A 27,931-nucleotide genomic window follows, 5' to 3' on the forward strand; every position below is an offset into this window, starting at 1 on the left:
ATCCACTCCTGTTTTCTTCACCTTAATTTGATGATCATCCTCTGTTCCATAAAATTTTGCATGGACACAAACCTTGTCGCCACCTTTCAGATTGAGCTTCCTATTTGAAAGACTTCCCAGCCAAAGATAATCTTCATGGGAAGCAGTTACGATGGCATCCATTAGCCAAATGCAAAAATGAGTTCGCTGGGTACGATTAACAACATGAATGGAGACCCAGTACAGTTGGAGTGGTCCGAAGAATAAACTATGCACACGGCCAGCCCTCCTATTCCTATATCAAAGTTAGTATAAGCAACAATACGAAAAGCCGAGAGAGAGAGAGAGAGAGAGAGAGAGAGAGAGAGAGAGAGAGAGAGTCCCATACCTCTAGAAGCTTCTACTTAAAAGTATCAGTGAGACTGGTGCACCCTTCCATATGAATGGTAACCATGTTGTACAATGAGTTATCCATATTTCGAATATCTTTGAGTTTGCGGCAGCCTTTCAGTTGCAATTCCACCATATTGAACATCTCTGAAAAGTTGGGCATTGTTTCCAGTGCAGTGCAGTAATTCGCTTCAAGTGTAATCAAACTCGTCGGCAAATCCGGGATTGCCTGAAGGTTTGTGCAATGATTTAAACTTAATAACTCAAGCTGGGAAAGGCCACTGAGGATGGGCAGCCGATTAAAACCACTTCCATCTAGTATTAAACTCCTTAAAGAAGATAGAATCCTTCCAAGGTTTTCAAGAATCGCATCATCTGTTATATTGCAGTCGCTGAGATCTAAATAATGAAGCATCTTCAGTTGTGCTAAGGAATGGTAACCCCCAGACACACCCTTACAGCCTTTGAGGCTCAATTCCTCGAGATTTGGGAGTTTTAAGAAGTCATGGTAATTGACTCAGGTTACAGGAATGATTGAGAGTAAGAACCTTCAACTTTCCGGCAACTGTTGGACAAAAAGAGAACACAAATAAATCAAAATCAAGATAAATTAGAGAGAAAGCATGACTCTCGACTGATGTTGGTATTTACAACACTCGGAGGAGGAAAGGATTAATAATTTGGTTGAGGTTACGACAATTATATGAATCGTACCCGGTCTGAATCCTCCCAAACTCGTACAAGCTTGCTGTAGCTCACGTCAATATAAACTAAGTTTCGTAAATCAAAATCTTCGGGTATGACCTCTAGAGGAAATCCATGCCAACACAACAATCTTAACTCCTTGGAAAGATCACGGTAGCTTCCAGTGACCTTTACATAAGTATGAGAAATTTCAGATGCCGCATATTCTTAAATGCTTCTGTGCGGAAGCTATGTTCATCAGAATTTTCTGGCAACTCTAAAATTAGTCCTCTAATTGCTTCCGTTCCCTGCTAGGGATAAAAAAGGAACAAGTTAAGAAGGAAAGGATTGTTTCTCCACAACAAGCACCATTGGATGAAAACAATTTCTTTTCTTTTCTCAATTAGAAGTACATACACTATATATGTAGGGCATACAAGGCATTTGATGTGGGATATGCATAAACTTCTGTTTCTTTACATGCATTCAACAACATAAAAAACATTTCATTGGGAAGTACTTACAGATTCGTTCCTTAACACACTTGTTACATCTTCACAATGCCACAATCGACTACGTTTTTCAGGTTCTGCAACAGATTCTGCCTGCACAATTTTTTATCCCATGTCTTGAATCAAGTCATGCATTCTCAGTGTGTCTTCTGAATCAATATCTACAAGACATCGATCTTCGAGGGTGCTGATATCTGATTCTACAGGATAGCGACTACAGCCATCCAATATTCGCATGACAGCAATTATATCCCATCCAAAAAAGAAAATACATACATCAAGAAACACACCCTTCACATGATCGTCACTTAGCCCATCATAACTTATTTTAAACGTTTCATGAATTTTTCCAAGCAGAATATTTCTCAATTTATCCAATGTACTTTTCCATGTGCTTTTACTTTTTTTAGCCAACAAACGCCCTACAACTTTAAGAGCCAGTGGCAACCCTGCACAATAATCAACATCTCTTGCAAGTTCAGTATAGTATATTCTTTATCAGGACAATGACTTCCAAAGGCATGCCAACTAAGGAGCTTAAGAGCTTCTTTATCGTCGTTTCTTGTGCCTCTTATATTTTATCCACATTAAGAATATTTAACACTTGTTCATCTCTTGTTATTATAATAATCCTACTCCCTGGACCAAACGATTCATGTTCTATCGCCAATTCATCTAATTGGTCCGCATCATCTATGTCATCAACTATGATGAGTACACCTTCATGCTACCAACTCTTTTTTCTATCTCCTTGGTCCCTTTAGCAACACTGCTTACCTTAATGTCAGACCGTTTTAAAATATCTCAAAGAAGTTGTTCTTGCAGACCAACCATATTTTTCTTTTTACTCACCTCTTCAAGGTAACATTGACTGTTGAAACTACGATGATATTTGCTAAAAAGGGCTCTCGCAAGCGTAGTTTTACCTATACTGCCCATACCCCGAATTCCAATTATTTGAACATCAACTGAACCTCCAACGTCTAAGTATTCAGTACTGAATTCTGGCAAGCAAAAATCTATTCCAACTGAGTGCTTGGCTACCTTTAAGTCTGTGGTTTTTAGTAGTTCCTTGACGTCCCCAACAATTTCCTTGATAAACAATCCCTCACGCCTGACAATTAAAATCTCCAATTATTCAAAAGTAAAGCAAAAACGATTTGAATAAATTAGATTGATCCATATGATTAGTTTTTGGCCAAAAAAAAAGGGGGAATGCAACATGGGACTTCCCAGAAGGTCACCATCCTAGTACTACTCACGTTCTACTTTAGAGTAAAGCTCAATTCAACCACATATCTAACATTGCAAATTCTAAAGCCTTTACTATAATCTCTTGGGCCTCATTTGGTATTTAGGCATATAGAACAACTCATTCAATCGATCTTGAATGAGAAAATGGACGCAACTTTCAAATTTTGTCCAATAGATTAGGCAAAAATGTAACTTATGGGTAAGCTTTCTTTATCAAAACTTTTTATTTATTTATTTTTAATCTTTTTCCTTGGTCAAAATTTGGAAGTTGCATTCATTCATTCGTTCAAGATTCAATGATTTTGGTGCATCATCCTATTCAAGCTAACTGTGGACACCAAATGAAACCCTTTCGAAACTAATGGGTACTATGTAACAACCCGTCCCAGGATTTACGGAAGAAAATGGGTATTTTTGTATTTTCACTAAGTTTGGGGGATATTTTCCTTTTTAAAATTGTTTTTGAGTCTTAATTGGTGAGCCCAAGGGGCCCACCCCCCTGTTTTGTTCCCCGGTTCCCTTTCCCTTTTCCCTTTCTTTTATTTCTTCTAAAAAGTCTCTCTTCTCTCTCAGTTCTCTCTTCTCTCTTTCTTCCTCTGTGATCTCTCCATCCCCCCTCTCGGTGCTCTTTTCTCCGACAAGAACGCGCACACACACACCCATGCCCACACCTCATCAACGACGACAGTATCACCATCATCACCACGTTAGCTCTCTCTCCCTCTTCGTCTTTGTGGAACACAGAGAAACTCCGGCGAGTTCCTCGTCCTTTCGTTTTGGGTAAGCCTCAAAACACTCCAAATGCTTCTCTTTTCATCCCTATAGTTCTTTTCTAACCCCGTGGTTGTGTTTTGGACGTCAAACCATGAAGAAACCACCTCGGAGACATTTCCCCAGTTTTCCGGCGAGCACCGCCCCTTTTGAGAAAATTTTCGGCCAAACCAGGGCGAGTTGGCTGGCGTGCAAGATATCAATCTCTTCGTCTTGCTGAGTACTACAACTTTTCTTTTTGTTTCACCCAATTTTATTGAGTATTGAAGAAGTTATACTCATTTGAATCTTACCCAGTTTCCAGTGGACACCCGTGGCTTCCAGGCTGTTTTCCGGCCAATTCCGACCACGATGACGGGAACCAAGGGTATATTTCAATTCCTTACCTTCGGGGCTTCAATTTGGTATATTGAATGACATGTTTTGGTTGAGTTTTGAGCTCCATCGGAGCTTGGGAATTCTCCGGCCGAAATCCGGCCTTCTCCTTCCTTGGAATCCGGTGAACCACCAAACCCAAGGCCTTTGGACCTTCCCTGCCAAGCCCAAAACCCTGGGCAGCCCAACCTAACCTTTTTATTTATTTATTTTTGTTTTGTTAATTTAAAGGCCTTTGGGCCGTTTCCTTTAAGGCCTTCGGCCCGTTAACCCTAAACCCGGATCCAACCCAAGTCCAAACCCTTTAACCCAATCCGGATCCAAGCCCAGACCTGTTTGACCTGCTGACCCGGACCCGGTCTGACCGTTGACCCAGTTAACGGTCAACGTTGACTTTGACCGTTGACTTTTTGGGTTTTCGTGCGGGACCCCTCCTAGGCTAATTTCGACATCGTGAACCCGTTTTCGATGTCCGTTTTCCCAAATTCAGTCGTTTGAGTAGAGTTTGACTAAATGTACCCTTTATGTGCTTAGGAGCAATTAATTGTGGCGTTTCCGTCTTCGCTAGTTGCGTGGCTCTTCGGCAGCTAAGTACTGTGAGTGGACCTCTTCTAAAAATGCATGTTTTGATAATATAAATGCATACATGAAAAGCATGATTTGATGATTATGTTTTATGAAACCTTTTACGAGATAACATGCTTACTGAGACTAGTTTGAATTATTACTATTTTTCCTATAACCCATGTTCTTATAGAATATCTGATGGATGACGATATGATATTTAGAACATGTTTAGAACACCTCTTTATAGTATAGATGATGCATGACTTTATACTATGAAGTTGATTTTCAATATATGTATGTTCACTGGTTTTGTACTTACCTAGTGGTCCTTTCCGCTACGGGACGTAGGGATAGATCCGGTCCGTCCCGGGCAACGGTTTGGTGTTGGCTTAGGGCCTGGAGTGTGTTTAGCACAGGGACGGGGAGTCGGCATGGGGTTTGAAGTGTATGTTCCTCTGACTGTCTGCTCAGAGACGGGGAGCAGGCATGGGGTCTGGAGAGTTATATCGGACATTCACTAGTGATTATTATATATACAAGTTATGATTTGAGACATTGTACGACATGCTAGGTTTCGGAAAACCTATGTTTATCATTATATTTGTGTTTTCATAAAACCTGGGGGTTAGTACGTTGATAACTGTTTTATTATATATATATATATATATATATATATATATCAACTTGGTCTACTCATGTTTGTTTTGCGCCCCCTTCAGGACTTAGAATCGAGACATACAATCCTGACGTCCAGGCATTTTCGCATCGGCATCTTCGAGTCCTCGTGGTGTAGGACCCACTCCTTTGTTTCATTCAATTTTATATTATTTTCTTTTAGTGTTCTAGATTAGAGATGTGCTCTGAACACGTTCCTTATTTGCATATTCATTATTCTTTTATATTTATAAGCCTTATTTATCCCTTATTTTCAGCATTTGCACTCAATAAATGGCTTTCGTCACCCTCGGATGTCGGCCAGCACGTGCCTATCCTGGTATTCGGAGAATATCGGGGTTGGAGCGTGTCATACTAAGTATTTAACTACATTCATCATTTTTGAAAACTATAAAGCATTTTCAAATTAAATACCCCAATTGCAAGTGGATGATTATCCTGGTATTTCGGGTCTCCTCCGCAAACCACTCCGTCCCGAGTTTAAATAATCCCTTAATTTTTGTTGATTGGATTTAGTAAAAAGGAATTAAATTTTGTAAAAATCATTAAACAAGAAACTATACCCGTCCGCTGTGGTTTTAAGATTCCTGCCACCCAAATCTGCAGAAGCCTTAAGATCCTTTCTCCACTGCTTGACCTCATTTAGATCTTCATCCCTTTCATGCTTCCGAAAAACCACCACTTTGTTTCCTGACGTCAGAAGGATCAATGTTGTAGAATATTGGATAGACTATTTTGCCCTCTTGATCTTCTCGGCACCTCATGATCTTGGCCAGCTCCCTCAGGCACCACTTGGACTCTGCGTACCTATTCGAGAAGACGACGACGGCGATCCTCGACCCTTCGATTTCTCGGTAAGTTCATTCTGTATATTTTCCCCTCTTCTGAGCTGATAGTCTATAAACGCGTTAATTCCGGCACTACGAAATGCAATGTCGAGGTGGACTGTGAAGGTGTTGCGGGTGTCGTCGCCTCTAAAGCTCAGAAACACCTCGTAGTTCCAGCGGATTGAGCGCCGCGAGGAGGATGAAGAGGAGGCGGCAGCGGCTCCATGGGCTGAGCTGCTGGTATGCATTGATAATTGGTACTACTACAGTCTGCAGCGAGTTTCAAAATATCCCAAGTCTCAGTCAAAAAGTTAATGTAGCTAGCTGGAGCGAAATGATTGTCGAGGGGGAAGAAACTTGTCCAGGAAGCCTCGGTGACATCTAAAATTGCCTGAAGTGGGAGACAAACACGACACAAATTGGAAAAAGAAGAAAAATGACTACTTTATTGTGAGATTTATTTATTTATTATTTTTTTTTTTTGGAAAGTATTTATTGTGAGATTCTTTGGTTCGTCTGCACAAAGAGAATCTTTTAGATTGAAAAACACAGAATACTACTTTTTTTTATTTTTAACAAATGATATTTATTTGCACTAAAAAAATAAGTTGAGTCTCACAATATCGTAATCGTGTTACAATATGACATCAACATACATCGTTCAAATTTACACTCTAAAGTTACATAATTATCTTAAAGTTATATTTAGTTACACAAAATGATGTAGGTATTACTAATACCAAGTTTGCCATTTACGTTGTAGATGTTAAATTACATTGTTAAGATAGTAAATTATAGTTGAACGTTATTGCATTACATTTTAACATTCAAAATAAATGATATCGATACCGTAGACGGATAAAAATCACTCATGCAATACAATTTTGTTCAAACAATAATAATAAAAGAAGTCACTTATTGTCACATCCCGGCCCGGGCGGGACCACTTCCCGGGCCCGCTCCACCACCGTAACACGATATTGTCCGCTTTCGGCCCCAATCACGCCCTTACGGTTTTGTTTTTGGAAACTCACACGAGAACTTCCCAATAGATCACCCATCCTGGGAGTGCTCTCGCGCGCTACTCGCTTAATTTCAGAGTTCCCATGGAACCCGAAACCAATGAGCTCCCAAAAGGCCTCGTGCTAGGTAGGGATAAGAATATACATATAAGGATCACTCCCTTAAGCGATGTGGGATGTCACACTTATGCTAACATTACTAAAACAAGAAAGAAAAAAAAGATCTTCATCTTTCGCAAAGTCTGTCCTCATGAGAATGAGATGACTCAGATGAGTGATGGCTTAACCCTACTTCATCGTCAGTGTCGTCATCCTGCGTATAATCGTGCTCCTGCTCTACACGCTCATAGTCAATCACATCCATTCCGGGACGAGGTTCAATTTCTAGAACATCCCCTCCTGTTTTCTTCACCTTGAACATATAACTGTTATAAATATCTTCTGTTTCAACAGACTGCGAGTCGTTGTTTGAAAGAATAAATGATGGACACAACCAAACCTCCCATGTAATCAATACTTTAAGGCACTTCAAATATGATAGTTCCATCCTCATACGCGGCGTTGGCTAACCAGTTAGGCAAATCATTTCCAGAGAGAAAAATTCCACCAAAGTTCACCAACGAGTTATCCAAGCTTGGAACATCTTTGACTCTTTGGCAATCTTTCAAACCTCCCATGTAATCTATTTCTACTTGTGCTCAGTTTTTATTTTAGACTTGTAAGTTGTCTGCACGGTGTTGCTGTTAGGAACGGATCCAACTATGATGTATATTTAGCTAATGCATTGGTGAATCTCTATGCAAAGATGGGTTCTGTCAAAACCGCAGCTAGCTTGTTCTGGTCGCGGAGAAAAATGTTATTTCTTGTCGCTCCACGATTGCCTCTTTCACACGTAACAGGCAAGAACACTTATATGTATGAAAGGTGAAGAGAGAAATTTCAATGAAATGAGGTGGGTTATAGAACACTTAAGCCACCCCCTTAGATATGTCTCTAAGACGTGTAAGACACACACTCACATGTAAATTTATCTAATGTCACTGATTTGATAAGAAAATAAGTTATATCTTTAATTAAGGGCTCATTGTCATTGCTTCTCTAGAAAGTACTTCAGCTAGAAGTTCTTCTATTAACCACATTGAAATTTCATTAGAAATTCAAGTACTTTCTAAAAAACCACTTAAGGATGCTTTCCGAAAAGAAAAAGAAGTGGCGTATGCTTCTCCATGAACCGCTGCTTTGAGCCAAATGAACAATCTTAAACAGATTGCAAATTAGCGAGCATGGCTCGGCCCAACCTCTAATATTACTATTAGAACTTAGAAGCAATGAAATTGAGACGTAAAATCACGTTTTCATGGTCTTTACAGAGGAAAAAGATAGGGAATTATGACCTGATTGGGTAAGATTTATAAACAAGTTGCTTCATGCTTCATAATTGCATCAGTTCCTTAGCATTTTGTAGTAAATGTCTACGTACCTTCCTTACAAGTCTCTTTGCGGTGCTTTCCTTCAATTCACTGTTGTTTCTTCATCGTCAAAGCTTTCTGTAAACACGAAAAATTCCTGAAACAAGAACACGTGTACAAAATATATTTTGTATTAATTAATGATTTTGGGGTTACAATCTCTTTGTAATTTGACCATCTGATTCGATCTTTGTAAGGTGTTGATTTGTGGATGTGCGATTGATCCAAGGACCGTCGAGGCTTGATCTTGGATGAACAGTTTGAAGTTTCTTCAAGGGCCGTTGGGGCTTGATCTTGAAGGTTGAGGGAAGTTTCTTCAAGGGGCCTTCAGGGCTTGATCTTTGAAGGTTGATGAACGGCTCTTCAAGGGGGCTTTTGGGCTTGATCTTGAATAATGGTTGTGCGGATTTCTTTAAAAAGCTTTTGGGCTTGATCTTGAAGGTTGATGGATGAGCGGGTCTTCAAGGGCTTTTGGGCTTAATCTTGAAGAACGATTGGATGTGTGGATTTGTTGAGGTTGTTTATGCAAAGGGTCGTTGAGGCTTGATCTTAGGATGAACGGATGATGAACAATGAACACTTTCTTCAAGGGCCATTGGGGCTTAATCTTGAGTTGGTAGAAGTTCTTCAAGGGGGCTTTTGGGCTTGATCTTGAATAATGGTTGTGTGGATTTCTTCAAGGGCTTTTGGGCTTGATCTTAAAGGTTGATGGATGAGCAGGTCTTCAAGGGCTTTTGGGCTTAATCTTGAAGAACGATTGGATGTGTGGATTTGTTGAGGTTGTTTATCCAAAGGGTCGTTGGGGCTTGATCTTAGGATGAACGGATGATGAACGATGAACACTTTCTTCAAGGGTCGTCGGGGCTTAATCTTGAGTTGGTGGAAGTTCTTCAATGGGGCTTTTGGGCTTGATCTTGAGTAATGGTTGTATGGATTTTTTTAAGGGCTTTTGGGCTTGATCTTGAAGGTTGATGGATGAGCGGATCTTCAAGGGCTTTTGGGCTGAATCTTGAAGAACGATTGGATGTGTGGATTTGTTGAGGTTGTTGATCCAAAGGGCCATTGGGGCTTGATCTTAGGATGAACGAATGATGAACGATGAACACTTTCTTCAAGGGCCGTCGAAGCTTGATCTTGAGTTGGTGGAAGTTCTTCAAGGGTCGTTGGGGCTTAATCTTGAAGGAGGATTTGACGAAGAACGAAGAGTGCTTTCTTGATCCTTCGGGATTTGCTTGAGAGCTTTATAGTTTCAAGGCTTCAGGGTTTTGGTGTGATGTAAATTCCCCCTTTCCTCCTCTCTTGATGGAGAAGCCTATTTATGGGTTTTGAGAGTGAATCACCACCATCCATTTTTTTGGTGAAGTGAGTGGATGTTGTAGGTGAAATAAGTGGAGTTGGTAGGTGAAGTAAGTGTGTGATGTAGGTGAAATGAATAAATGTCGTAATTTTAATGCATTGGTTAACATTTATTTCACTGAAATTTCGATGTCTACACTTTCAATATTAAGATCAAACCTTAATGTTTTGCTTTCACCTTACGAACCTTGTCCCCCCTTTTCAGATTGAGCTTCCTGTTTGAAAGACTTCCCAGCCAAAGATAATCTTCATGGGAATCAGTTATGGTGGCATCCATTCACTGTAAGAATAAATCTGAACAATTCATCAATCTAAAAACATGGATACAACCAATTAAATCACAACTTCATTTAACCAAGAGATGAACATAAATGAGAAAGACTCGAGAACTTTCCTGCAGAATTGGAACCAGATGAAGAAGCCATTGCGACTTCACAGCTTGCAGCCTTCTCCTCTTTAGCAAATCACAATGGTTTTTCCAAACAATAGGACTTGGAATGCTATAAAACCGTTCCTTGCAAGAGCAGTGGCATAAGCCTTTTATAGTACTCCTTTTGTCATTCCCTATCAGAATAGACTTAGGATCCGAATCTCACAATTGATACAACATATCAATCCTAAACGTGTTCCATTACCGAGTTTTAATCCCACAAGGATTACTCAGAATCTCACAATACTTATTCCACAAGGAAACCAAATAAGTTATAGCTTTTGACTTAGACTTTTCATATCAATCTTAACCACAAGAACTAATTCCTTCCATAATTCATACTCATAAACTTACATTCACCAGATGAAAAATAAGTTCGCTTGGTAACCACATCAAGGCATAGAGACCCACTACACTGGGATGGTCCGAAGAATAAACAATGCACACAGCCAACCCTCCTATATAATCAAAACTTGGCAGCACTTCAAATTTGACATTTTCTTCCTCTCTCACGACATAGGTTAACGATTAAGGAATAACATTTCAAGAGCAACAAATTCCACCAAATACATCCCCCACATTCCATTTCTACAACACGGCGTGCGAAGTTTGTATAAGCAACAATATGAGAAGGGCAGTGAAAGAGAGAGAGAGAGATCAAGGCTATCATGCAACAAAATATAAAAACTCATCTAGGACAATTATGACTATTGTGAATTGGTTATATTATAGATGCATATGTTATATGATCTTCAAACTCGCTATAGCTTGACTATTTTTTTTTCCGTATCCTTTTCGTCAGCTTCATTTGTTTTTCTGTTAAGTAGAGATGATAAACTTAAAATTCATCCCACAACCTAAAAAATGGAAAGAAAAAAAAAAGGAGGTGGATGTACAAAATCCTTGCTATGCCCTCTATATTTAACAGTAAAATAAGTTGAGTTAACGCATATAATTGAAGTACCACATGAGATTGAGTTTGAGAACCACAATAAGAAAAAAAGAAAAACAATTCTAGAATGAAGGTAAAATTCGTGTTCGAGACAACAACGCCGTATATCTGAAAAATAGTTCAAGTAGATTAAGATGTTAGCAGACAATCGTTTATCTCATTTATTGAACAAACGACGAGGACAACAATATCGTTTTCTCTCTTTCTAAATTCATAAACAAAAAAATTGAGATTTTTTGTTTTCACAAAAATTACCATAAATTTTGACAGAATTGACGGTTGAATTATAAGTTTAGCAAGCAAATTGAAAATAATCACAGGAGCTTAGAAAATACCACATCAACATTTCGCAAGCAGTTTCATAAGAAATCCCAATCAAGACAAAACCATTCAACAATTTATTAGATTTCTCCTTTCATATAAGAGCATGGTTCGGAGGATTAGAGTGCGTTTCAACCTGCCTTCTATAAAAGCTATAGGCCACAGCCACTGTTGTCCACTGCTCCAACCACGGCAGCAGCTGCAAGAACATCGTTTTGCTCCCAGTTCCTGATCAAGCTTGACAGCTTCCCTAAGGCATCCATCCTGGCACACACCTCTGTGGTTTCTTTCGGCTTCTTTTCCTCACTTCAACCGTTCTCCTCCAAACTTACTTCTTTGCAGCATGTAAATCCATCATTATTAGCATCTTGGCAACAACCTGAAATGTTCTCATTATTCTCAATCTAATTGCCATTTTCTTGGTGAATCTGATTGCCATTATCTTGTGGCTTCTCCTCGATTTTCTTATTTTCTTCTCCATTTAGAAGCTTCCGGTCATTAATTTCTTCAGCTGTAAGAGTAAACAAGTATTCAATATAACCACCAGGAACACAAGGATTGATCAAGCAAATCACAAATCTTGAACTATGTAAACAAGAAGCAAATAAGATACAAAACATGTTGATCGAAACATACCTGCAGACATGTTTGTGGATGTAGAGGCCATATGTAATCTGCACACAACCTTCTTCTCTCTGCAAAGCACAATGCTCTCCAATTTATAGGCTATTGGAACAATATGAGCGATACCTTTGTGAGAGCAGGGATTGTGATTTTATACTACAAGTTCCTGAACTACGTATAACAATCCTACAAGGAATATGAAACTAAATCCTTGTATAATCATGAGTACTAAACTCATGTCCCAAAGCAGAGCTCTAATCCAAAACCAAATAGAATTCACTCTCATAAACATATTGAGACTTCTTTATGTTAATCCACAGTAACTTAACCGTGTGAAAACATACTCACATTCCTACATCAGCTTCATCAGAAGATGCTCCCATTTGGCACCTGTAAGGAATGAAATTGAGTTTCGTGTTCAGCTATTTAAAGATTCAACTCTAGGTTTCGTCAATAGCAATAGAGTAAGAACAGGTGTGATCTAGCTTAATAAACAATTTGACGACAATTAATCAGAACAACATTACAAATCAGAAACATATACAGGTTAATGCAGTTATATCCAGATTCCTCGATATTAATGTAACTCTATATCAATTAATCTATCATATAAGACTAGACATAATCAGCAATTGAAAAATATGACAACACAAGCTTCCGTCCAGTGAAATTTTCATCCAAAGACAGTAGGCAAAACCAAAAATGTACAAACCTCCAATGTTTTCTATAATCTCTCCCTTCCCAATATGCTCATCAAGCAATTTCGGCACATAACCAGGAAAAAAGCAGCCATACCTGCAATTAATAATACATAATATTCAAACTCCTTCATCGATCCCAATACGATAAATTTTAAACTGTTAGGGTCCAGATATTACCAATAGCCTGTTATGCTTTCATTACTGTAACACTTGTACCGCTTTGTGTTTCAGTCACACTAAGAAATCTCTCTTAAACATGGGCTGTAGGTAATCAAGTTTCCAACATACTTGTGGCCTCCAATGTGAGAGCAAGCAGTAACAAATACCTGATTCGTCAATCCTCGCAACCCAGCCTCCTCTTTGAACTTATCAATGAGATCACGTGCCCAAACACGATACCATTCATCTCGACTCATATGTGCGCATATAAATACATGGGGCCCAGTCCACGGCTCTTGCACTCCAGAAGCCCATGGTTTGTCATTCACAAGGACATCATCAACAAAGCTGTCCATATCCAACTCTTTCAAGCCCCTTTGATCAAGAAACAAAAACAACCCCAAAATCACAAAAAAGAATTTACAGGAAACAATAACCTAACACTCTTTAATTTCTTGTAAGGCAAGGAATTAGTCGTAAACTGAGCCATTAAATTCAAGGGATGTGATATCCACACACCATTTTTTACTTCTCACACATCCTTCTAATTTTTCGCCGTTGGATTAGATAAATTGAAGAATATCAAATGACATAAATTAACATAGGTTACGTGAGAAGTACCCGCACACCCCAAATTCAATTTCTAGAACTAATTTCAGAAGCTAACACATATCTAATTATCTATGGAATGGGCCCTCGATTATGAATTAATTACGGTTTGCCATTTTGTGTGTTAGTGTGGGCCATGCTTAACAGCTGGGTTAGGCTGCTGCATTTGGGCCCAGGGTGTAGCTCTCACGCATTTTGGGTGAAACATTTGGGGTGTCTGTGTTCTGCAACTCGGTGGGGGGTGGCGGTCTAGGTTGCTTTCGATCGCGTCAAGGAGATTGCGCAGAGAGGCAGAGGGTGACATCGAGTTTAGGGTTTGCACAGTGAGAGACAAGAGGGTTGATGGGAAGGGTAGGAGCTAGAGAGGGGGGTGGTGGGTTCTCTTAAGGCTTTTCCTCAACCTGGGTTCTCTGCTTTTATCTTTCGTTTCAAGATTTGGTTGAAATAGATAAAAAAACAATGCATGCACTCAAGGTTTTGTTAGGACTCTTTATTGAGTTTCAGAACTTTTCTCTCTGATTTTCTGATTATTTTCTCAACTATTTCTTACCAATTTCCTTTGAAATTTGTGCGTGTGTATTTGTTAATGCTGTGTTTCTTCGTTTTTATAGGAAATGGAATTGCTTTCTTCCTCTTCTTGGCAACCACGTATGCCCTCTCTCTCTCTCTCTCTCTCTCTCTCAAATTCTTTCATTTGGGGTCTAAGGTGATGCCTTTTTGCCTTAAATATCATTTTGTTAAATGGCTTATGATATTTTGATTCTCTGCACATTCTGCATAGGTTCAAAAAGCAAAATCTCTCTCTCTCTCTCTCTTGCTTTTTGTGGCTAAAGATCATGTATATCTTTTGGATAATCAAAAAGCTTGAATCTTTACTAGGTTTCTTCAAATTTATTTGAATTCTACTTTGTGATTTTGGTTTAGAAATGTGTAGAATTACAGTTAAGAGGATCATAAGGAAGAGAAGCACATATCAGTTCTCAGGCATTCCATACATAATGACCATGCTTAACTGCTTACTCTCCACTTGATATGTTGATTTGCTTCTCACTCCTTCAACTACTCTCTCTCTCTCTCTCTCTTGCTTTTTGTGGCTAAAGATCATGTATATCTTTTGGATAATCAAAAAGCTTGAATCTTTACTAGGTTTCTTCAAATTTATTTGAATTCTACTTTGTGATTTTGGTTTAGAAATGTGTAGAATTACAGTTAAGAGGAGCATAAGGAAGAGAAGCACATATCAGTTCTCAGGCATTCCATACATAATGACCATGCTTAACTGCTTACTCTCCACTTGATATGCTGATTTGCTTCTCACTCCTTCAACTACTCTCTCTCTCTCTCTCTCTCTCTCTCTCTCTCTCTCTGCTGTGTATTGCCTCATTAGATATTTACATTTGTTTATTTATCTCTGTAAAGTTTTCATGCTTGGATTTTAAATGTATGATTCAATTAGAAACCTTTGTAATGTTGATGTTATATAACATTCAACAGATACATATTCAACATTAGGTAGCTCTGGCAAAATCATATAGACTAAGATTTGTAATACTACATTCTACTCTTACATGTTAACATCAGAAAGCAGACTAAGATAGATCCAAACCCAATCTTATTAATTAAAGTTAACGGAAAGAAAATGATTTATGCATACCTTTGTTTATTTGCTACTTGATTTTGGTTTAGGTTGACCATAGCTAAAACATCCAAGACTCACCTAATACCTAATTTGAGGAAGACCCTATCGTTTTTAGCCTTTAGGTGTGTGTTTGCTAGCTAGCTAGCTGGGTGGTGGCTGAGTCTTGGATGTCTTCATTATCTTGGTGGGTGAGTCTTGGATGTGTTGGTTCCTGTCTTCTTCGACTCTTATATCTTCCCTTTTTCTGAATTTTTTTATTTCTCATCCTTTAAATTTTGTATTTTTTGAAAAAATATTTATTTTTTTGGTGATGCAGATAGATGAACATGTTCAAGGGGAAATCATGAACCACAGATCACTGCATCCGAATATCATTTGATTCAAAGAGGTCAGTGATCATAAACTATTTTCATTTTGCATTTTAAGAATGAATTTGACAAGTTCTGTTTGAATTTTGTATAAGTATCTGCTGAGGGTGGGTGGATGAAGACAGAACATGCTAAATTGTGCTTAAACTGGTACGGGGTATGGTTAAACATTGAGCCCAGGATGCAGTAGGACTAAGAGAAATGCCCTACCCACCGGAGCAATCCACCACTTGCAGAATTGTTGTCAAAATAACTCTGCTAAAAACATGAGCTATACTTCCTGCACTTTGTTTTTTACTGTGAAGTGGAAATAGTCTTTAGAGTGGCTTATTTGTGATAATTGATAAAGAGGTTTGTGTTTAAGACTTGTTAGTTCCTGCACTCTGCGGTGTCTTTCTTGCTGGTTCTGCTCACACCACCTCATCTAGCCATTGTGATGGAGTACTCGGCTGGGTGAGAACTCTTCGAGAGAATATGCAGTGCTGGCAGATTTAGTGAGGATGAGATAAAGTAGTTTCAAATGCACAGAAAACTTCATTGGAATGATTTTAGTGTAGAGTCTCAAATATGGGATCTCTGAATGTCCCCTGAAATGGAATCCATCTCGATTTTCCTTTAGTTTCAGATAGGGAAAGTTAGGTCTGAAGCATTTTTACATAAGCAGTTAGTCATAATATAACTAAAACTTGCATACTTTTTCGATTTAATTGTTGTTTTGCATCAGGCAAGGTTTTTCTTCCAGCAGTTGATATCAGGAGTTAGTCGCTGTCATTTGATGGTATGTAATGTGGCACTTTTCTGCTAATGCGTTGTGTACTGTTATTTCTTTCTCTTTTGATATTGTTAGTGTTGGTTGTAGTAAGGAAATAATTCGTTTCAATAGTATACGACTTAGTTTTAATAGTATATGACTCAGTTTTTGAATAGCACTCGGGTGGGAACGTGGGTCGGCTCATGTTTTAGTCTCTCCGTCGTAAGCAATTTTACATGGCATTTTTCAATGTAGCTATAAGTAAGACAACACTCTCAGTATTCCATAATCAAACCACCATTTGAACTTTTTTCATCCACCAAGTTAAGCTTTTATGTGCCATCTTGAATAATTATAAGTTATTGCTTCAGATTACTCCAGTGCGACATTGTTGTTCTCTTACTCACGTCTAAAGCTTGCTTAATATACTTATTCTTATTACTGTTGTATTGTTAAGAAATACTCAACTGCAGTTTCAATTCATCGTTATGAATTGGATTAAAATTAAACACCCACTGGTTAATTATCCAAATCCTATAAATTCGGATTAAAATTAAAGCAACTATAGAACAAAAACCTCAAGAAATCAACGTGAATTTACCTGTATTTGATCATTTGTGGGAAAATCAACACATCGCCGTCGGAAAACTTAGTTCCTTCGCGTCCTTCAATTACTGTCAGCAACATCTATCAAAAACCAAGAAAAAAGTGAGTAATGGAGTCAACTCAATTCAACACTAGAACTTAGTAGCTTCAGGAAATAAGAAAATGTAAGAAAAAAGCAATCAGAAACGCCGACGAATTGAGCTGGAAAACGGACCTTAACATTGATGTCGTTCTTGCGAGCTTTGAGAGCGGATGTGATGAACTTAGGGAGTGGATCGGACTCAGAGCCTTTGATGCACCACGGCCAAGCCTTGGGGGTCTTGTAGCAAAGGAAAATGTGGCGATTGCTCGATTGTCTATCGTCATCAGTGTCTTCATCAGACTCATATGACATAGTACTATCTTCATCAGACTCATATGACATAGTCTCATAGTCGTCCCAATTAGTACCACCATCAGACAAATCCCATTTTACAATATCCACTTCTGTTTTGTTCACCTTAATTCTATTATCTTGTCCATAAAATTCTACTGTTACAAGAATCGTGTCGTCGCCTTTCAGACTGAGCTTCTTGTTTGAAAGATTTCCCAACCAAAGATAATATTCATGGGAAGCAATGACGGCGTCCTCCATTGGCTAGATGTGAGTACAATTAACAACATCAATGGATAGAAACCCAGTATTGTCGGAGTTGTCCGAAGAATAAACGATGCCCAAAGCCAACCCTCCTATATAACCAATACTTGGCGGCACTTCAAATTTGACAGTGTCATCCTCTATCGCAACATAGGCTAACCGGTTAGGAATATCATTTCCAAAGAGAAAAATTCCACCAAATGCATTTTTCTACACCATGGGGTGCAAAGTTAATATAAGCAACAATACAAAAAAGCAGAGCGAGAGAGAGTACCATACCGTTTGGAGGTTCTCCTTAAATGTATCAGTGAGACTGGTACACCCTTCCATATGAATTGAATTCATGTAGTCCAATGAGTTCTCCAAGTTTGGAATATCTTTGAGCTTGCGGTAGTCTTTCAGTTCCAATTTCCTCATTTTTGACATCTCTGAAAAGTGAAAAAAAAATCATAATATACGTATTGGAATCTGGAAATTAGAAAGTAATCATAATAAAATTGAGACGTGAAAGTTTTCAAGGTGTTCACGAGAGAACCAAAATGAAAACACTTACTCGATTGGGTTAGACATGGGCTCAATAGAACTTATGGTCTCAAACACTGCAAGTAACCAAATTGGACATGAGTCTTATGACCCATCACTCCATCAGAGCCCATTAAATTATGAGAATTGCACCCGCGTGTTATTCACATTTTAGTGTAGTGACACCATCGACTTCTGAAAGAATAATAATACTTGATTACTTATTGAAGAGGGACGTCGAGTATCCAAATTACTTACCCAATGAAATGATTAATAAGAATTTAACACGTGTAATTAATGAAAAAGAACCAAACCCAGTGACGACCCAAATTACACGAGAGATTTTTCAGAATGATTGTCATACGGAATGGCACATCACGTGTCGTTATATAGACAGTGGAATATGTGTGTTAAAAACTTAATTACTTGAAAAATAAAATTTCACACCACTTACATACAAACATGTGATGTACCATCTGTCACAATTAAAAAAAAAAAAAAACTAATGAAAATGGTTTGAAAACTTTGAACTGTAATGATAAAAACAAACTAAATGATAAAGTAAATAATATCATATTTGATATTTTAATGAAAAAAGTTTTTTATTAAAGTTAACCTTTTAGTTTCTAAATTACACGTGCCGCTCACTGAAATGATCAGAGTTCTGACTTTCATTTCTTGAAAGCCAGCTGCACCAATTGGTAATCGATGGATACCAGCAGCTCCGCCCATGGAACCGCCCTCGCAGCCTCTTCGTCTTCCCTGTGCCGCTCAAACCGCTAGAAGTACGAGGTGTTCCTGAGCTTTAGAGGCAACGACACACGCACTAACTACACAGACAACCTCTCCAATGCGTTACGCTATGCCGGAAGCAACACGTGTATAGACTACCAGCTCAGAAGGGGGATTATATACAGAGCGAACTTGACCGATAAATCGAAGGGTCCAGAATCACCATCGTCGTCTTCTTCAAGGGGTACGCGGAGTCCCAGTGGTGCTTGAGGGAGCTGGCCTAGATCATGAGGTGCGGAGAAGATCAAGAGGGCAAAATAGTCTGTCCAATATTCTATGCCGTTGTGAGGAAACAGAGTGGTGGTTTTGGGGAAGTTCGGAAGCATGAAAGCGATGAAAATCCAAACGAACAAGCAGTGGAGAAAAGATCTTAAGGCTTCTTTCCGGCGGACGGGTATACTTCCTTCTTCAACTCCTTTTTTACACTTTTTTTTTATGCTCAAATTTACTCACTTATAATTTACTCAAATCTTCTTTGCTCAGAAAATATCTGGTCATGATGAATGAGGCATTTAGTTCATATGAATCTTGCAGTTGCATGATCAATCTTACTTTTGCATAATTTTGAAATTTAATTGCCAGGCGTGAAGGGTTGTTTATTGAGGAAATTGCTAGGACATCAGAGGACTACTGATAACAACAGACTTAAAACAAGCCAAGTGCTCAGTTGGAATGGATTTTCTTGTGCAATAGTTCAGTACTGAATGCTTAGATGTTGGAGATTTGCTTGATGTTCAAATAATTGGAATTTGGGGTATGTGCAGTATAGGTGAAACAACACTTGCGAGAGCTATCTGTAGCGAATATCATCGTTGCTTTAGTGGTCAATGTTACCTTGAAAAGGTGAGGAGTAAAAAAGAAAAGTATCGTTGCTCTGCAATAACAACTTCTTCGAGGTGTTTTGAAACGGCTGGACATTAATGTGAGCAGTGTTGCTGAAGGAACCAAAGAGATAGAGAAAAGACTTGGAAGCATGAAGGTGCTTGTCGTCGTTGATGGCATAGATGATGCTGACCAATTAGATGAATTGGCGATAAAACATGAATCAAATACGTTTGTTTAAGATTCCAGCCACCCAAATCTGCAGAAGCCTTAAGATCCTTTCTCCACTGCTCGACCTCATTTGGATCTTCATCCCTTTCATGCTTCCAAAATGCATCTCCAAAAATACTACTATTTCCTCACTTGAGAAGGGTCGGCGTCGTACAATATCGGATAGACTACTTTCCCCTCTTGATCTTATTGGCACCTCATGATCTTGGCCAGCCTCTTTGAGAAGACAGACGACGGTATTCCTCGACCCTTTGATTTCTTGGTCAAGTTCACTCTGTGTGTTTTCCCCTCTTCTGAGCTGGTAGTCTATGAGCGTGTGGATTCCAGCATTGTGTAACGCAATGGAGAGGTGGTCTGTGAAGGTAGTGCGTGTGTCGTCGCCTCTAAAGCTCAGGAACACCTCGTACTTCCAGTGGTTTGAGTGGCACAGGGAAGACGAAGAGGCTGCGACATCGGTTCCATGGGCGGAGCTGTGGTATCGATAATTAGTACTAGTGTTGGGAGAAATAGAGGAGTGCAGCAGGCTATGCGGCTTGGCTTTCACATAGCCAAAGTCAAGTCAAACTTCATCGCCTAAGTATTATAGAGAAACGAAATGCGTGGATTTATATGAATATACACGCGTATGGCATTGCATATATTTATTACAAAATATGGTAACACTTAATTTTTTATGTGTGAAGTAAAATATATGAATTTCTTACATTGCGTTGTTTGTTTGTTTATACATATTGTGAAATTTTTATGGACATAGTACTATCAGTATTTGTCACTATCTTTTATAAAATTTTATGTGTGAAGTAAAATATATGAATTTCTTACAAATGCACTACCTTTTATAAAATTCATTACCAATTCTAATAAATTTTTATGTAGTGACTAAAATTACAGTTCTATCATAGTTCAGGGACCAACGATCCAATTTTTCTTATAACATATAAAATCAGATTCAATGCCTTAATTATAATATCTTAATTTTGGTTAATTAGTGAAATATGGCGATATGAAATTTGAAGTAAACAAAAAAGTATACCCGTCGGCCGTGGTTTTGAGGTTCCAGCCGGCCAAATCTGCAGAAGCCTTAAGATCCTCTCTCCGCTGCTTGACCTCATTTGGATCTTCATCCTCTTCATGCTTCTGAAATGCTTCCCCAAAACTATCTTTCTGTTTCCTGACTTGAGAAGGGTCAACGTCGTAGAATATTGGACAGACTATTTTCCCCTCTTGATTTTTTAGGCACCTCATGATCTTCGACAGCTCCCTCAGGCACCATCGGGACTCGGCGTACCTCTTTGAGAAGACGATGACGGCGATTCTCGACCCTTCGATTTCTTGGTCAAGTTCACTCTGTATGTTTTCCCCCCTTCTGAGATGTTTGTCTATAAACGTGTTAATTCCGGCATTGTGTAATGCAATGAAGAGATGGTCTGTGAAGGTGTTGCGGGTGTCTTCACCTCTAAAGCTCAGGAACACCTCGTACTTCCACCTGTTTGAGCTCCGCGAGGAAGACGAAGAGGCGGCAGCGGCGGCTCCATGGGCGGAGCTGCTGGCATCCATTGCAGCCTGTAGAAGTGCAGCTTGACTTTCAAATAACCAAAGTCAATCTTTCCCAAGATTCCCCAGTGTAGGCGGCCCTTTTAAATTTTTTGCATATGCCAATGATGTCACTGCCGTGTCGATAACGCGTGAGTGCTATTCCTCCCACAATTTAATTTGTATAAATTTTACCATCAAATTTAAAAATTAAAATTGTATAACTGCTTTACGATGCAATTTCCTTTCTTTTGTAGTTTTAAGGGTGGTGCGCAGGTAGCTTCAACTGCGGCTGCTGGTGGACGTCATGCCAGCGTTCTAAGAATCTTCGGTGCAAAGCAGGTTCCAACTGTTGGAGTCAGTCTAGAGAGTATTAACGGGAAGAGACCTCATCTCCAACAACCTATCTTAACAAAAGATGCAGAAAATTAAGCTCCAACAGGCTAAATAAATGACTATCTATCTTTACTTCGTACACAGTAACTAAATAAATTTAGCCAGGAAGAGACTGTCGTAGCTTACGTCAAAAGGATCAATGTCGAAAAATAAGTAATTTACTTGCATAAAATAAGGATTAATTTAGCTGCGAAAACAAGGCGATGATTGAGCTCACGATAGCAGCTTTTTGGATCCTATCGTCTTGCAAGGGAAACAAGCTACCAATTGCATCACATGGAACTAATAGTTGAATCTTTCGATCAAGATTATGCTGGAGGCATCGGTGTACAAGCCAAACTCGACAGCATAGCCACTTTATGATGAGTCGATATTATACTATATATTTTACCCTAATCTTAGTATTAATTTATCCATTATTTTAGTAAAATTTTGATACTTTGATTTATATTCTTAATGTATGACATTTGACTTCCTTTGGAGCAAAAAGTGATCAAATAGATGAATTTTGGAGTAATTCCAATTGGAGGATGTTCGTGAGTCTTTCAAGATGATTGTATTAGAATTCCATATTTTTCTACTAAGCCGTTTGACCGTGGCGATAAAATTAAGGCCTAGCGCGCAGCTTTCTTAGATTAATGTTCTGGATGTTCTGGATGTTTCTGGGTATTTTGGAGGTCAATATGACATATTTTGAGGAAGATTCATTTTGAGGATTTGTAGAGAACGTCTTCAGCTTTCAAAAGAGACATTTTGGGACCAAATCGGGGCTGATTTGGTCGGTCAAAAGTCTAATTTTCTGAGAAGTTCGAATTTTAGTTCAAATTGGAAACCCTTTTATTTTCTGTTTTTTTTTTTATTCTATTAAGTTTCCTAGTTTTAGTCTAAGACTTTTTAGGGTTTTATTTTGTATTAGTATAAATAAGATATTTAGCCATTAGGGTTAAAGAGAAGAGGGGATAAAACGCACGCACACTTTAGAGAGCTTTTGGATTCAAGTTTATTTTTCAATGTGTTTTCTATCCTTGTTTTTAATAATATTTTGTTGTATGATTGTTAGTAACTAATTTCCGTTTGCTAGGGTGAGGCCACGAGCCTTAACAAGAATATGTAGTTTCTTTTCAATTTGCTTATGATATTATGCTTGCAGGTTTGAATTATTAATCACCGGTTTAAACTATCTACTTATCTTAATGCTCAGCTACCATTAGGATCTTTAGAATAGTAATTTGATGCAATTTTGGTCGGAGGTCGGTCCTTGAAATTGACGAAGGCTTCTTGTGATTAATATGTGCAAGTTCACTTAAGATGATACCACATCTTAAGGGTTGTATGGTTTTTCAAAAGGTTTCACAAAACTTAATGAGTCATGCATGTTTAGATTTGATCTGAATATCATAGACAGATTGCATGTTTGATATACGCTCTATGTTGGGGGTCCAAGTAGGCATATATTAGGAAAGCTAACCTTCAAAATATGCATGTGTAATTCATAAATCATTGGAAGAATTACATAAGATTGTTAAGATGGCTGCGGAACCCTAGGCTTTTACAATTTAATTTTCATAAACCGTTTTCTCTTAGCTTATTTTATTTTGTCACTTTATTTAATTATTTTCTATTAAATTCGTTTTTATTATTTGAAATCAAAAATCAACTTTTTATCAAACTTTGTTTTTAATAATTAATTAAGATTTGATTTAACACAAATGATTCATTCAATCTTTCTGAAGAACGACCTTGTTAGAGCCGACTACACTACAATTACCTTATACTCTTGCAAGTATGTTAGTGTTTTTATCTATACTTTTACAGGTGGTAAAAATCCCTATCACTTTACACCACCTCTCGACCTGCCATCACACTATTCCGTCTCCAGTCTCTTCGGGCGTAGTGTTTTCGTTGTTACAAATAATCCACGGCTTGGAAATATCAAGCCAACTGGTTGAGAAGGCAATTGCGCTACTTGACGAGATTGTTTCTTCATCGTAGACTGCGCTCAAGGAAACTGCAGGTACATGCGACACAATCTGGGCGCTGGTGGAGACAATTGCGGAGGAATCGACGAAATGCAAGGAGCACACAGCAAGTATCTTCCTGCTTATATGCCAGAGAAGTACAGAGGACTGATTCTGAGGAAGGAGCAATGAGCATGGATGGGACGTGGACGCTAAAGCCACGGCACAGGAGTTGCTGTTTCTCTTGAAAGACTCTTCCAATTATGGATCGAGAAACAAGCAGTCGAGGAACAGGGCTATAGAGCAGATTAGGCAGGACATTGATGCGGGAGGAGAAAAAGTTGATGGGATGAGTACAACGGTATTGAGGCTGGTGGAGGAGATGCTTGCAAAGATCAGCAGTGGACGATGATCTCGACCAAACTCTGAGCATTACCATCTACGATGATGCCGCCGCCTTTTTCTCTCTTTTGAAATTTAGACTTCTTTGACAAAAATTATCATAAATTTTGAATCGACGGTTGAATTAAAAGTCCAGCAGGCAAATAAAAAACAATCACAAGAGCTTAGAAAACACCACATCAAAGCAGTCTCATAACAGATCCCACTATCAAGATAAAACCATTCAACAGTATATTGGAACAACAAATCAGTTGTGTAAGCAATCAACTACGGAAAGGAATAGTGAATACTTTTGTAACTATATACGGCTTAGCTCCAGGAAATCATCCCACCCTCCAAAAACGAACGTACAGTGTAGCTACCATATTCTCCTTTCACATAAGAGCTTATTTAACTGACGTTATAACATCTTTCTACAAAGAAAAAAAAATATATAGGGCCTCTACACCGTGGCAGAACCCGACATGGATTAGAGTACGTTTCAGCCCGACCTTCTATAAAAGCTATAGGCCACGGCCACTGTTGCCGCTGCTCCAACCACGGCAGCAGCTGCAAGAACATCGCTTTGCTCCCAGTTCCCAATCAAGCTTGACAGCTTCCCTAAGGCATCCTTCCTGGCACGCGACTCTCTGGTTTCTTTCAGCTTCTTTTCGTCACTTCCACCGTTCTCCTCCAAACTTACTTCCATCATGTAAATCCATTACTATTAGCACCGTCGCAACAGCCTGAAAAGTTCTCATTTTTCTGAATCTGATTGCCGTTTTCTTGGGGCTTCTCCTGGATTTTCTTACTTTCTCCTCCATTTGAAAGCTTCGGGTCATTAATTTTTTCAGTTTCATCAGAAGATACTCCCATTTGGCCCCTGTAAGGAATGAAATTGAATTTCATGTTCAGTTATATAAAGATTCAACTCTAAGTTTCGTCAATAGCTATTGAGTAAGAACAGGTATGATCAAGCTTAATAAACAATTTGACAACAAACATTACAAATCAGAAACATATACAGGGTAATGCCGTTATATCCAATTCGTTAGATCTGCTTCGCTTTCTCTGTAAAGTACCTACTTGACCCCATCACCCCGTTCCCCAAACGACCCCTGGTTTGGTTTATCAACAAAAAAAGGTAGTTTGATTTGGTTCCTCGATGTTAATGCAACTCTATATCAATAATCTATCATACAACACTAGAAATCAGCAATCAAAAAATATGACAGACGCTTCAGTTCCAATGAAATTTTCATCAGAAGGGGGTAAACAAAACCAAAAACGCACAAACCTCCAAAGTCATTCAATGATCTCTCCCTTCCCAATATGCTGATCAGGCAATTCTGGCACATCATCAAGAGTGACATAGCCATACCTGCAATGAATAATGCATAATATTCACATTCCTTCATCTATCCCAATACGATGAATTTTAAATTGTTATGATCCGGATATTACCAATGGCCTGTTATGCTTCCATCTGAACCTGGGCTGTAGATAATCAAGTTTCCAGCATATTTGTGGCCTCCAATGTGAGAGCAAGCAGTAACAAATACCTGATTCATCAATCCTCGCAGCTCAGCCTCCACTTGGAACTTATCAATGAGGACAGGTCCACAAACACCACATCTATTATCTCGACTACCATGTGCACATACATTACATGGGAGCCAGTCAACGCCTCTTGCACTCCAGAAGCCCATGGTTTGTGATTCACAAGGAAATCATCAACAAAGCTGTCCACATCCAACTCTTTCAAGCCCCTTTGATTGAGAAACAAAAAACAACCTCAGAATCACAAAGTTAAAAATCCCCCATCAGATATCGCTAACACGCCCATTTAGTAATCACGAATACTTATCGAAAACCAGCCAACAACCTTCACTAAGTTTTTGTGCTGCACTTTCGACATCATTGCCACTTCCCTCGCAAACCGCACTTCTCTCTTGGCAATCTGCTCTGGGGTTTCTCCTCTATGAACAATTTTTACAGCAACATCTTGATTCTTATATCGAGAACAAACAAAACGCAACAAACAAACAGATTAAGAACACAACAGAACAGAACATCATCTTTGTAACTCGACACGAAAAACACATATTCGGCATCATAAACACCATGCAAAAACCCAACTCAATTTTGCATTTATATTTAACAAGATCTAAGATATCGTATTAAATTGCTAAACTTGAGAGACCAGAAATTAAGAATCTAAGACAAAACAAACACAGACGTTGTACTTACTTTCCTTCGTACACTTTGGCATGCGCGCCTTCCCCAATCCTCGTACCAACAAAAAGATGTTTTTGATCGATCAGCCACTTGGCATCCAAATCGAAATCCGCAACTGAATAAACCCCATTACCAGATCCCATAATTTTCTCTCTCTAAAATTCTAAAACAAGAACAACATACACTGACTAATTAACCAAAACAAAGGATACCCTTTATTTGTAGGACTACATTTGAAGTAAACATGGAAGCCTTGGTCTAGATAAAAATGAATAAAAATGGAAAAAACTAATGAATTAAGGAGACTTTGTATGATTGAAGAGGGAGAAAGATTAAGGCTTTCTATAATAAAAGGACTTGCTTGGTACTGTAGGTTTCAGAAAACAGACCCATCCCCGGAATCACGGTTGTGGATCCTACAAATATAGGGTGTCTTTTGTTTAAGGGGCAAAGAATAAAATCCCAGAGGCACCCACCAACAACCCCACAATTTTAAAATGGCCACTGATGAGAACTCTTTCAGTGGGAGTGGATTAGATTTATGATTGGGAATTCGGGAGAGAGAGAGGAAATCAGTAGAAGAGCAAAGCAGATAGAGTTGAGCAAGGCAGATAAGGATGAAACTGAGAGGATCCAGGTGGGGAGATTTGGGAATATGGTGGCGGCGACGGTGGCGGTGGGTGGGTTGGAAAGTGAGTTCAGTTGAGATTAATTTATTGGCCTTCTCCGCGTGTGGAATATTACTGTCCTGTCTTCTGGATCCAGAGATAAACTAGTCTCTGTCAGAGAATAGTGTGTTTCCTTTGTTTTTCTTCATTTCTAATTCCTTTTCCCTTATTTTATAAAAAGAGAAATGTAAAACGATTGCTAAAATTTTTTTGACGATCATTAAATGATTTTGCCTCGGGACTGTTCATAAAAGTATTTTATGTGTAATTTACTATATTCTACATAACTTTTATTTTATTAACTTATTTAAGTTGCTAATTTGGTCTTTTCACTTTTTTTTTATTGACTAAAAAAGTTTAATATGTGAATAATATAAATAAAATAATTACTAAAGAAATAGTTTTTTTTTAATAATATGATATTATGTACATTAAATGGTGGAGAGAGTGAGTTAAGCTTCACAATGAGGCAGTTATAGTAATTTGGTTCGAATTCACTTTGACTGTAATCGAATTTAGGATCTCTTACTTACAAAAGATTTTTCAATGTACCGAAGACACAGTGTAATAATACAATTGGTTGAAAACTTTAAAAAAATTTCAAACAATTGTATTATGACACTTGGTGTATTGGGTCGTGTTTACAAAACACTGAAAAATTTCTCCTCACTTAAAGTCAGAATGAATACTACACTAAGTGTGTGATATCCCG

The 27,931-nt window shown here is 38.5% G+C and overlaps 1 protein-coding gene, 3 long non-coding RNA genes and 2 pseudogenes across 10 annotated transcripts; 3 read left to right on the forward strand and 3 right to left on the reverse strand.

Annotated features, from left to right (window-relative positions):
- Window positions 1-379: 379 nt before the first annotated feature.
- On the reverse strand, window positions 380-6,282 carry LOC125474190 (annotated as a pseudogene).
- A 5,364-nt stretch (window positions 6,283-11,646) lies between these two features.
- On the reverse strand, window positions 11,647-21,732 carry LOC108865525 (TMV resistance protein N-like). Of its 4 annotated transcripts, none has more exons than XR_007255865.1 (9): window positions 21,079-21,731; window positions 18,232-18,395; window positions 17,256-18,106; window positions 17,037-17,122; window positions 13,087-13,443; window positions 12,921-13,003; window positions 12,557-12,598; window positions 12,221-12,279; window positions 11,647-12,095 (listed from the first exon to the last, which is right to left on the reverse strand). XR_007255865.1 is itself a non-coding variant. In XM_048577835.1 (2 exons), exons 1-2 carry the CDS (start codon window positions 21,600-21,602, stop codon window positions 20,038-20,040), a joined length of 1,002 nt encoding a protein of 333 aa, XP_048433792.1. In that variant the 5' UTR covers window positions 21,603-21,671; the 3' UTR covers window positions 19,788-20,037. The 4 variants fall into 4 exon arrangements, 1 of the variants encoding a protein (XP_048433792.1); XR_007255864.1 differs by having other exon boundaries at window positions 12,221-12,598; window positions 17,256-17,818; window positions 17,958-18,106; window positions 21,079-21,730; XR_007255863.1 differs by having other exon boundaries at window positions 12,221-12,598; window positions 21,079-21,732.
- On the forward strand, window positions 13,705-16,590 carry LOC125474321. Of its 4 annotated transcripts, none has more exons than XR_007255875.1 (3): window positions 13,705-14,151; window positions 14,289-14,325; window positions 15,364-16,590. It is a non-coding gene; the product is annotated as an uncharacterized LOC125474321 (long non-coding RNA). The 4 variants fall into 4 exon arrangements; XR_007255873.1 differs by having other exon boundaries at window positions 13,751-14,151; window positions 15,633-16,590; XR_007255872.1 differs by having other exon boundaries at window positions 14,289-16,590.
- Window positions 18,828-20,748, forward strand: LOC125474320. The gene is made up of 2 exons (XR_007255871.1): window positions 18,828-19,386; window positions 19,575-20,748. It is a non-coding gene; the product is annotated as an uncharacterized LOC125474320 (long non-coding RNA).
- Window positions 21,733-21,812: 80 nt separating the features above from the next.
- LOC125474191 lies at window positions 21,813-24,344 on the forward strand (annotated as a pseudogene).
- Window positions 24,345-24,515: 171 nt separating this feature from the next.
- On the reverse strand, window positions 24,516-27,321 carry LOC125474319. The gene is made up of 5 exons (XR_007255867.1): window positions 26,564-27,321; window positions 26,199-26,324; window positions 25,778-26,082; window positions 25,611-25,694; window positions 24,516-25,196 (listed from the first exon to the last, which is right to left on the reverse strand). It is a non-coding gene; the product is annotated as an uncharacterized LOC125474319 (long non-coding RNA).
- Window positions 27,322-27,931: the final 610 nt, after the last annotated feature.

The sequence above is a fragment of a genome, unplaced genomic scaffold (genome assembly GCF_019419815.1).
Source record: "Pyrus x bretschneideri cultivar Hongxiangsu unplaced genomic scaffold, Pyrus_bretschneideri_v1 Contig12, whole genome shotgun sequence".
NCBI classification, from domain to species: domain Eukaryota; kingdom Viridiplantae; phylum Streptophyta; class Magnoliopsida; order Rosales; family Rosaceae; genus Pyrus; species Pyrus x bretschneideri.